Here is a 10581-nt window from a genome sequence, read left to right on the forward strand (position 1 = left end):
AACACACTAAAGGGTAATTTGAATCATTCTTATCAGATTCCATTAACATGTTTTTCTTAAAAAAAAAAAAAAAAAATTAAACAGGAAAAACATAGAATGAAACAGGCTAACATATATCACGCCAAGTCAATGTGTGTAAGCTCTCAAATTTGTAGGAATTTCTTGCCATGGAAAATCTATACGCCCACGGGAGAAGGAGCTACCTAACTTAGACTCCAAACATCAAATCCATGACCTTAGACACTAATGATTTGGATGGTGAAGCAATGGTGGTACCTCCTGACTGCCGTGCATAACTGTTACCATTTTGGAAGTTGTAGGGCCGCACAGGCCCTCCTCTCGTGGCGAGTTCTGCGGTTCGAGAAGATACCGGTGGGAGAACCATGAATCCTGGGTTATTTAACTTTTCATCTAGTGTCTGCCGGTCTATTGGATCCACAGGTTTCACACCAACAATTAGCATCCCATTAATTTGAATACCATTCTTGCTGAGAGCCTTGTGGGCACCAGATCGGTTCTGCACCAGCAACAAATTCGTAAGGCAAATAGTTTTTCTAAGAGGTTGAATATAGCATCTTCCTGTTTATATATGGATATCATTTCAATCATATATGCCTAATATAACATACATCAAACGTTATGTGTCGACTTTATGAGATTAATATTCAAACAAAACGCTCCGCAAGTGCCAATTAAATTTTAAACCTAATTAGCCAACTTGAGAGCTCAACTAGTTAAGGCATCTTAATCTTGGCCAAAAGGTACGAGCTTCGTATCCTCATCCCCATATTGTTAAACTAAAAATAATTAGAATCTTAAAACCTGATAATAATCTTTACTAGCAGAATACATTTTGCATGGTTATTCCCGAATAACACATTAACTGGAAGAGTCTAAAAGGAAAAATAAAAAAACATCAAACTGAGAAAACCATAGTCAAATAAAGCAGAGAAACAGAGGTAGATTGGTACCTTATAAAGAATGTGCATCCAATTAGCATCTCTTGGACCCGGAACGTGTTTCAAGATCTCACCGCACTTTTCAAATTCCCTCAAAACTAGATTCGTATCAGCAGGTGAGAATCTGAAGAAATAGGGCACAAGATTATACAAATAACATTTGAAATCAATAGCTGCATTGCCTCATATCAAATACTAAATCTTAACAATCTATCTTGCTTATGTCAAAATCAGCATAACTGCAATTGCTTACAGCAGCATTGCAACTGAGGTAAATCTAAAACAACTAGGGTACTACCTTACCTGTCAATATATTGAAGCATACTCATTCATTTCAACAAAAAAGATGCCAATGTAAAAGGACAGGCTTACAACACTTCCAAATTGAATATGTTTAATGTTAAAGTGATTATTAATTGAAGCAATGTTCAAAACATTAACATGTTCTCACGTGCAGGAGTTAAGTGTGGGTGTGTGTAAGAGAGAGAGATATGATCCAAGACAGATAAATCAAATAAAACTAAAACCAATTTCATCGTCTGCATCGTTAGTTAGAAAACTCCAAGATGGCCCAAAAGAAAAATGGACGATTGTTTGGCATGCAGATAAAAAATCCGTAATCAATAACACGTTACAACTCAAAGACAGTAAAGGAATCATTGAAATTCAACCCAGTACAAAGATCTCAGCTAACAATGACGAATGAAAGGGGGAAAGGGAATAGGGAACTCACCCATAGACAGTAACCCATTCCTCCTCGTTGAGTTTTCCTGCAGGCAAGCAATTCCTCTGCACCTCCGGTCTGGCAACTTCCCTTGGGGTTTGAAGTGTGATTAATGCACCTGGTTGAATCACACCTTCAACTGGTGAACTTTTTCCCTTATCTTCCTGCTCGCTGCCACCACCTTTTGGTGTTGACCACCAACTAAAGCCAGCTGATGCCTGCCGGCTTTGTTGGGCACTAATTGGTGTGTGTGAAGTGCTGGCATTTGACTTGCTTTTCATCGGCGAAGAGAAGTCATGGCTTTGGATAGGGGTCATCGGGTCTGATTTAACTTCTGGTGAAACAGGATAATCAGGAATCCCAGATTCAGGAGAAAAATCAGAGCCCGAACGGTCTTCCAATGTAAAAACCGGAGGAGGGGGTAGATCTGAGTTTCCAAAATTCTCCCGCCATAAAGCAGAAACAGCAGCTGCCTGGCCTGGAGTTGAAAATTTCCCTCGGCGCGTCGAAACAGGAGATGCTAAATCTTGGTAGAACAACGACTGCCTCCCAGAATTGGAAGTTCTATGCACAGTGGTGTTCATGACTTAGAAGAGAGAGAGATCTCAACTGCATACGAACATATAATCAGTTTTACCTCGAACAAAATAGATTTGATAAATGAACGTTAAATTCAAACTAAACCGCTAAGCAATCTCTGTACAGAGTAGACCATCACATGGTGTAATAAAATCTCCAAGTTCACAGACGAGTAAATTCAATTAAAGAACTAGCAGATGCAGTGGGGAACCTAGGTTCCATAACGAACTCCACTAACACGATTCTGAGGAAGCAGTCTAGAACTTCAAAATAAATATAGAAACGATAGATAATGAAAGCTCACAAGAATAAAGCTCTAAAAAAAACCCAGATAAGCCATTTCGAAAAATTTACAGCCTCGATCTACGTTCATCCGCTGGGAAAACGCGGGAAATATCAACTCAACCAAGCTTGAGCTTCCGAAAATTCTCAGAAATCAAACAAGTAGAACTTCAAATTCACAAAATATCATTCCATTCATCCGTCGTGATTCTCTCAAAAATACAAATAACACAATAGTGCAATTCCAGTCTACGAAGTTCAGAAGGGAAAAGGCAATGAGAAAATGGAGGAGAGATTAGAATAATCACCTTCAGAAACTGCTCGAGCTCTGCTTCTAACTACTCGATTGGATTGGAGAATTTGAGATGCGAGGGGCCTTGTGAATTTGATTTTCGATTCGGGATTTTTCCCTCCCGAAAGTAGTTTAGAATGAGACGCCCAAATCGAACGAAAAAACGTAAGAAAGTTTGAAACCCTAATCCTCAAACTTCGTCCAGTGGGCAATACGGTTTGGCGGTGCGATTTGGAGTGGACATTTCAAATTAAAAAATTTCTCTTATTTATTTATTTATTTATTTATATATATATATATATTCACTTTTTAATTTTTTTTTCCCCCTAAACTATATAAAATATATTATTTTATTTTAAAAATACCCTCAAACCCTTTTAAGTCCATGATGATCTCTCCTTTGAAAAAAAAAATTAATACCTTAATTTTATAAAATAAATTTTAAATACTTTTATCGTTAGTATATGAACGAAACCCGACAATACCTCATTTTTACCATTTTTCAATGCAATTAATTCATTTAAAAAAAATATTTTTTTTAATCGGAGAATAATACGTGTAAATTAATTAAATTATAAGATCTGGTAATTATTAATTTCAGCTTACATAAATGATAGTCGAAATCCTTCATAAACAAAAGCATCCAATCTAAAATGGAGCTGAAAGGGGTTCCTTAAGCAGCTGCAATTGATTTGGGGATTCAATACAAATGTAAGAGCATTGGCATCTTCCTCTTTCTTCTTTATAATCCCCCACTAATGGCGGCGGCGGCGGTGGCCCCGTGGCCGACGACAACGGCGACGACAATGGCGGCAACAATGGCAACTCTCCTCCTCCTTCAATTATATGGTTCATCGGCTTGAGTCGTTCTACGATCTGTACACTCGAATTAGTGAGAATAAATCATTTTAATATTTTTAATTAGTTAAATTACATGCTAGTTTACTTCTTTGATTTTATTGGTATATTCTAATGGATTAATTTTTACAAATTTTTAAAATATCTATTATTCAAATTTTATTCAGAAAATTATTTAAAATTTAGACAGATTTCTTAAAACTAAATAAAATTCAAATCTCTAAGAATTAAATTTATAATTTAATATATGGGCTTTTTGAATTTTACCTAAAAAAAAAAAAAAATCGGAAAGTTCAAATATACCCTTAATTTTTTTAAAAAAAAAAACTTAATTTTAGATCCAAATATTTAATATTTTGTTTCAAAAATACCCATAAATTTAAAAAAAAAATTAAAAATATTTTTTTATATTCAAAAGTCCCAGACTATTTTTTTAAAAATAATCTATAAAATATTGATGAATTTATTAAACTTTTTTTTTTTTATAAAAGTAAGGTTGGTAAATGATATTTTTAAAATTTTATGCGTATTGTTTAAACATAATAACAACGGGAATTATATTTTTTAACTCTTTAAAAATGCTTTTAAGAGTATTATTATTATTATTATTTATAAAAAAAATCATTTTCCAAACACTATTAAAACAAATTACTAATAATTTTTATCTAAAGTTAACATTAATAATATTTTATAGATTTTTTTCGAACCTTATTGTTAAATTTTTTTAGTTCAACCGCTATTTTTATTAATTTAGCCTAAGTTCTTGAAAAACCATACGATCATTCGATCATTATATTTTCCCACGATTTTGTCGAGAAGATCGATATCATTTGACTTTAATAATGATGAACGAAATATTAGATGAGTTGCAAAAAAAAAAAAAAAAAAAAAAAAAAAAAAAAAAAAAAAAAAAAAAAAAAAAAAAAAAAAAAAAAAAAAAAAAAAAAAAACATACATCAATCAATAGAAGAGAAGCTTCAGTGGGTTCCAGTTTCTGAACAACATCAGCAGCAACTTCCTGCAGAACAATCAGAATCCATTAAAAGAAAGCTTCAAAAGCCAATAGCCACAAAAGGGTATGGATTTTAAAAGGGTTTTTGGCTGACCCTAGCTTGATGGAGTTGGCCTTGGTTCAAGGTTCTGGGCTCCATTTCAATGGAGCAACGAGCATTAGGCTTAGCCATAAGCTAAAGATGAGTAGCTAGAAACTCTGCAACAGCGCCCACAACAACAACAGCAGCAGCAGCAGCAGCCCATTAATATTGCTGTAGCTTTACAGCGCTTTGCTGGTTACAGCGGGTAACCAAATTTATAGCCCAATTGGGTGTCTTTTTGGGCAAATTTTCACGGGCTGTTTTGACTTAACGGAGCTTAGAAATCTTGAGGCTGTTAACAAAAGTAAGCCCAACTCTGTTCAGTCATTTCTCGTGGCGCTCAACCAATGCTTTAAATTGTTGGTCACAGTTCCTCAAACCCTAAAGGGTTTACATGAAAGTGACTCACAAATAACACTAATCTTTTATGGCTAACCCTTGCTTGAAAGCTTAGTGTTTTTAAAAAGCCAAATGATTGTGCAATATGAACTTAGAACCCAAAAAAAAGAATTAATAATAATATATGTTTAATGTTGTGGATGTCCCACATTTGTTGGGGAGGAGAACAAAACACTATTTATCTATTTATAAGGGTGTGGAAACGTTCTAGAGAGTATTTTAAAGCCTTGAAAGTAAGCCTGAAAGGGAAAGCCCAAAGTGGACAACATCGGCTAGCGGTGGATATGGGTTATTACAAATGGTATTAGAGCCAGACACTAGATGATGTGTCAGCCTTCTCGTTGTTTCCTGAAGGGGGTTGATACGATGCGGTGTGCCAGTAAGGATGCTGGCCCCAAAGGGGGTGGATTTGGTGCGGGTCCCACATCTCTTGGATAAAAGAGTGAGGGCCCGATGAGGTCCCAAAAATCTCTTGGATAAAGGAATGAGTGCCAGTGAGGATGCTGGGCCCTGAAGGGAGTGGATTGTGATGTTCCACATTGGTTGGGAGGAGAACAAACAGAACAAACTACCTTATAAGGACGTGGAAACCTTCTCCCAGCAGATGCGTTTATTTGGGTCATTACAAATATTACTCGAGAATGATGAAGAAGTAGATTTAGAAAATATAGTAAAAAAATGGTTTAGGAATGTATTTTACCCTATATTTATTGGGATTGATAGGAAATGGATCGGACAGGCCCAAGCCCACAAAACGCTCAGTATGAACTTTTTCATTGTCAACTTAGAACAGTTGTTCAGTAAGGAAAAAGAATTTCACGTTCTTCCTCTCGCTTTAAAAAATGGAGGATTAAAAAACTCCTATTGATTGGTGCTCTTGTTTTATTTTCATATTGAGGTAGATCCTATACCTGTGCTCGAGAGATACCTGTCCATATAGTGATATAGGATCTATGGAATCTCGTTAAGAAATGAGCTAAGGTGGTCCCCCAGACTACCTAAATCCCATGAGTGAATAGAAACTTAGGGTCAGCACATTTGAACCATCCATGTGGCTAAAAGTCCTCACAGCCTAGGCATAACGACCCAATTATCAGGGGTGTGCTTTACCACTGAGCCAATAGCTCATTGTGCAGAGATCCTACTGGAAACCGTTATGCAAAAAACGAAAGAAATCTCATCTCTCTCTTTGCTCTTTTCGCCTCCTTGTCGTCGAACATTAGAGACATACATCTCTCATCTTATTAAGCTATACTCGTATTGACCGGACATAAATTTGAGTGAAGGATAAAAAAAGTTTAGAATTCTTTTTTACATAAATTTTAAATTAATATCTAATAAATTAATTTTTAACTTTTTTTAATTATTATTAATATACCAAACAAACACATAATGTTTATAGTTCATAAACTAAAATAATAAAATTAAATAAATATAGAGCCTACCATTAGGGATTGGCTAAACATGTGCCTAAAATATAAAAATTTAAAAAAAAAGATATTTATGTAATTCACATGCTTTACCTTTTTTTTTTTTCCTTTTTAAATAAATAAATAAAATCGTGAGACCGACGACGATACGTAACAAACCAAAACAGACAATATCTACTAACGACAAACTTTAGTTTTTACAAATAGTATCAAAGTCAGACACTTGGTTGTGTGCCAACAAGGATGCAGGGCCTCCAACAGAGGTGGATTATGAGATCCCACGAAAAGAATAACGAAACATTCCTTATAACAATGTGTAAACCTACCATTTTAAAAACATAAAATATTTAATAATATGGGGTTTTCCTCAAATTTAACAAAAATAGAGTTAAAAAATAATTTATTAAAACCAAATGAGATTTGTTTCCATACATCATGAATGTATTAGTCTACGTATCAAGTCACGATGTTAATTGATTGTTGTGAAAACTATCCTTAAAAACAAACACATGTGCCCTTTTAGTCTTTTTTTTCTCGTCACTCACGTGCTTCTTAGGAAACCTCCTAATATATAGCAAGTTTAATTATAAAGTTCTTATAACCGAGTCACTGAAAAGAAAAATGTACTTTGTTGGTATAGATAGTAACTACAACAGAATCACTCTCGTTTGAACGTCGCTCAATTTATTTATGTACTCTTCATTTACTCAAATCTAACTGTACGTTCGATTAATAATTATGAAAATAAAAGGTATAAATTTGGTTGGAATTGGGGCTTCCAACACATATTGTTTGTCAAAAGCTCATAGATTGATTGGTGTTGTTAAATCAAAATGGAGGGGTTAGGTGCATCACATGTGAAAAGGGATATTAAAACAAAAGTTGTTGAAGCTTGCAATTATTATTCCAAAATGGAGGTGGAAAATAGCAGCTTTTTAATATTTTATAAATTATTTCAAAAAAAAAATAAAATAAAATAAACCGTCATTCCAAATAGGTAAATTACTTCTCGAGAAATGATAAATGAATTCGGTTTAGTTACACAATACTATGATATTGTTCGCTTTTAAATTTAAATCGGATAATAATATGAAAATTCGTTAAATATTATATTCTACGTGAAATGACAAAAATGCCCTTTGTGAGAGAGACGGGAAAATAACAACTATATCCATATTCTTCAAACAAAATAACATTAACTATAATATTCTCAACTTGCACGACTATTTTTTTGTCTAGTTTTTGGAAGTTAAACCGAGCATAGATCAGCTGATAAACATTAATTATCATCTTAGTTTATACTTAGCAATATTTATAGTCATAACCTAGGAAAATGATTATTTAAAATTTGACCCCACTTCTTTTATAATATACCATAATGGACCTTAGGTGCATGGTTGGTCACGTTTATGGTTAATTCCTTAATATCGCCTTTAAAGGATGGAGAGTTGCATAATTTTCTGACTCAATTATTATTTGTTTTAATTTTTAATTTTTTTTGAAAAAATTGTCCCTATCCTAACAATATGATATCTATATGGTCCGTAGTCGTGGCAAAAGTGACAATGACATGAAGGAATGACCATAAAGCTCGATTTTAGCTAGATTTCGAGGGATCTAATAGGCTCAAACGAGTTTAAGTTGGGTTTGGGAGCTGTTCAAAGACCCATACTTGTCGGTGGCATATCGATCTAAGATTCACGAGCATTCAAGGGTTTTGCTTGAGAGACGTAAATTGAGAAGACAGTGAAAAGAGAGGCTCAAGAAGAAAGAACTCGAGTGCTCTCGAAAAGCAGGTTTGGTACATTGAATTGGGTGAAGTTTGAAAAGGGAGTTTGGGGTCCATGTGGATGGTACGTAGAGGATACGATGCAATAAAAAGTGGTAGGAAATGGGAGTGTGGAAGCCATGCCAATTGCCAGTGGTGGTGCCTTGGAATGTGTCTTAAGTCCCCATGTGCATGTTGGAGTAAACTAGGGAAAGGATTTGAAATTCCACCCAATAATAATTCCCAATTTCATGCACTTCTTTTTTCAAACAAAAAAATTCTGAATTTTAGCGTATTGTTCCGTTCCCGAACATTTTAAAACGCGTCTGTTATTATTACATTATCTTTATCTAAATAAAATTTAAGATAAAATAATTATATATTTAATTTTTTAAGTTAATTTATTAAAATTTAGCCATGAATTTTATTTTAATATTAAAGAGGTTCAATTTAGCAAAATAAATGAGATTATGTTTTGAGTTTATTAAAATAAAATAAAATAAAATAAAATAATTTGGGTAAAAAAAACATAGCCCTAGTTTTTCAACCTCTTTCTTTTATTTCATTTATATTTTCCTCATTTTCTGTTTTATATTTTTCTTTTAAATTTTACATAATTTTCTTCAAATTAAAAATGGAAATGAAAATAAAATAAAAATTGCCAACGCCTCTGTCTTTCTTTATCTGATACGCGACCAAAATGGACTGAAAAAATGAAGGGGAAAAAACGTGATTGGGAAATGGTGAAGTCCATGGTAAGATTGCTACACTAGCAGCCACTAGATTATATGCCTATCACGGGGCCCATGTGATGAGAAATCAAGTACTCATCACAACCGTTCGTTATCCCAAAAATTGAACCCTGGTTTTTGAACTGTTGCTGTTGCTGTTGCGCCATTTGAAGCTCTTTCTGCCTTCTCAACTCCAGAACTTTCCGGTGAGAATTCGAGTGTTTAGCCGATATGAATGTTGGACTCGCCGCCGGCCGATACTCCGGCACTAAACGGCCAGACTTGTAACGGACGCCACAAGCGTTGCAGAGTGTTTTAGGGCCCATAGGTCCGGTCCGCCATTGAGGAGTCTTCTCGGATTGACAATGCAGGCATTTACGGCTGGAGGAATCTCCGTTTGGAGCGTCTTTCTTCTTCGACGACGATGATTTCGGAGGTTTACGATCCGTAGGAGAGAGGAGGTGGAGGAGGCGTGTGGTCCAATCGCAAGGAGCGGTTCGCGATCGCTTGCTTCGAGCTTTGGAAGGGAGCGGCGTTTCGGCGGGGAAACGCTGCGTGTTCTTCGAGGAATCGGAAGGCGGTAATTCCGAGGAAGATGAAGTTTCTGGAGTTTGAGGCTTCGAAATTGAATGGCTATTAGTGAGGTAATTAAGCGCTTGAAGATCTTTCCCTTCCGTCGAGAATGAATCTTCGACGAAGTTCGAGAGCCATTCGAGTTCCGCTAAATCATCGCACTGTAAACATTGAATCGCAAATTTGAATCAGAATCTGACTAATCTAACTTCAACTAATTAAAATTCTCGCAATGAATTTCAAATGTAGGAGTTCGGTCAAATTTTCCGAAACTGTTCCAATTCATACAGAGAATTGAAGTTCTGAAGAACAATGGAAATTCAAATGCGAAATATTACCGGAACACAAAGGTCTCCGGAGAATTGAGACTCATCAAAACTCCGAGAGCCGATATTTCCATGGAAATGATGATGATCGCCGCCGGAGACAGATGAATTACAGCTATCGACTACAGTAACGGTAGAAGATTCCGTCGAAGTTCCCGCCACATTATCGAAGAAACCGTCCATCATTATCGCATCTTCATTAGAAAAGTCAAATAGGTCATCAATGGCGAAATGCTCCGTAGCCTTCGTCTTCTCCTGTGAAAATTGTCCCACTCCGGCATCGAAATATCCACCGATCATAAACTTGTTCACTTCCATATCCAGAGCAAAACTCAGCACCAAAACCAAAACACAAACGCAAACAAAAATCCCGCTGTTCGAGATAGAAACAGAGCAAGTGAAATTGCAGAAGAATCAGTAACGAAAGAGAGAGAAAAGGAAATGTGTTCGATGAAGAGTGGGGAAGATGGAAGGAGGGGATTTTGAGGACCAAAGGCAAGGGCAAAACGGGAATACTTTATTTAAAAAAAAAAAAAAAAAAAAAAAAAAAAAAAAAAAAAAAAAAA

General features: G+C 35.3%; 3 protein-coding genes across 3 annotated transcripts; all 3 read right to left on the bottom strand.

Annotated features, from left to right (window-relative positions):
* Nucleotides 1–12: 12 nt before the first annotated feature.
* LOC111488673 (nuclear pore complex protein NUP35) lies at nt 13–3077 on the bottom strand. Its single transcript, XM_023136565.1, has 4 exons — nt 2853–3077; nt 1693–2292; nt 972–1083; nt 13–517 (listed from the first exon to the last, which is right to left on the bottom strand). The coding sequence occupies exons 2-4, from the start codon at nt 2265–2267 to the stop codon at nt 209–211; spliced, it is 996 nt and encodes a 331-aa protein (XP_022992333.1). The 5' UTR covers nt 2268–2292; nt 2853–3077; the 3' UTR covers nt 13–208.
* A 329-nt stretch (nt 3078–3406) lies between these two features.
* LOC111488747 lies at nt 3407–4977 on the bottom strand. The gene is made up of 3 exons (XM_023136678.1): nt 4801–4977; nt 4650–4712; nt 3407–3712 (listed from the first exon to the last, which is right to left on the bottom strand). Exons 1-3 carry the CDS (start codon nt 4876–4878, stop codon nt 3485–3487), a joined length of 369 nt encoding a protein of 122 aa, XP_022992446.1. The 5' UTR covers nt 4879–4977; the 3' UTR covers nt 3407–3484.
* A 4057-nt stretch (nt 4978–9034) lies between these two features.
* LOC111488674 (GATA transcription factor 12-like) lies at nt 9035–10515 on the bottom strand. The gene is made up of 2 exons (XM_023136566.1): nt 10028–10515; nt 9035–9850 (listed from the first exon to the last, which is right to left on the bottom strand). The coding sequence occupies exons 1-2, from the start codon at nt 10331–10333 to the stop codon at nt 9170–9172; spliced, it is 987 nt and encodes a 328-aa protein (XP_022992334.1). The 5' UTR covers nt 10334–10515; the 3' UTR covers nt 9035–9169.
* Nucleotides 10516–10581: the final 66 nt, after the last annotated feature.

This window comes from Cucurbita maxima, unplaced genomic scaffold, assembly GCF_002738345.1.
Source record: "Cucurbita maxima cultivar Rimu unplaced genomic scaffold, Cmax_1.0 Cma_Scf00013, whole genome shotgun sequence".
Classification (NCBI taxonomy): Eukaryota; Viridiplantae; Streptophyta; class Magnoliopsida; order Cucurbitales; family Cucurbitaceae; genus Cucurbita; species Cucurbita maxima.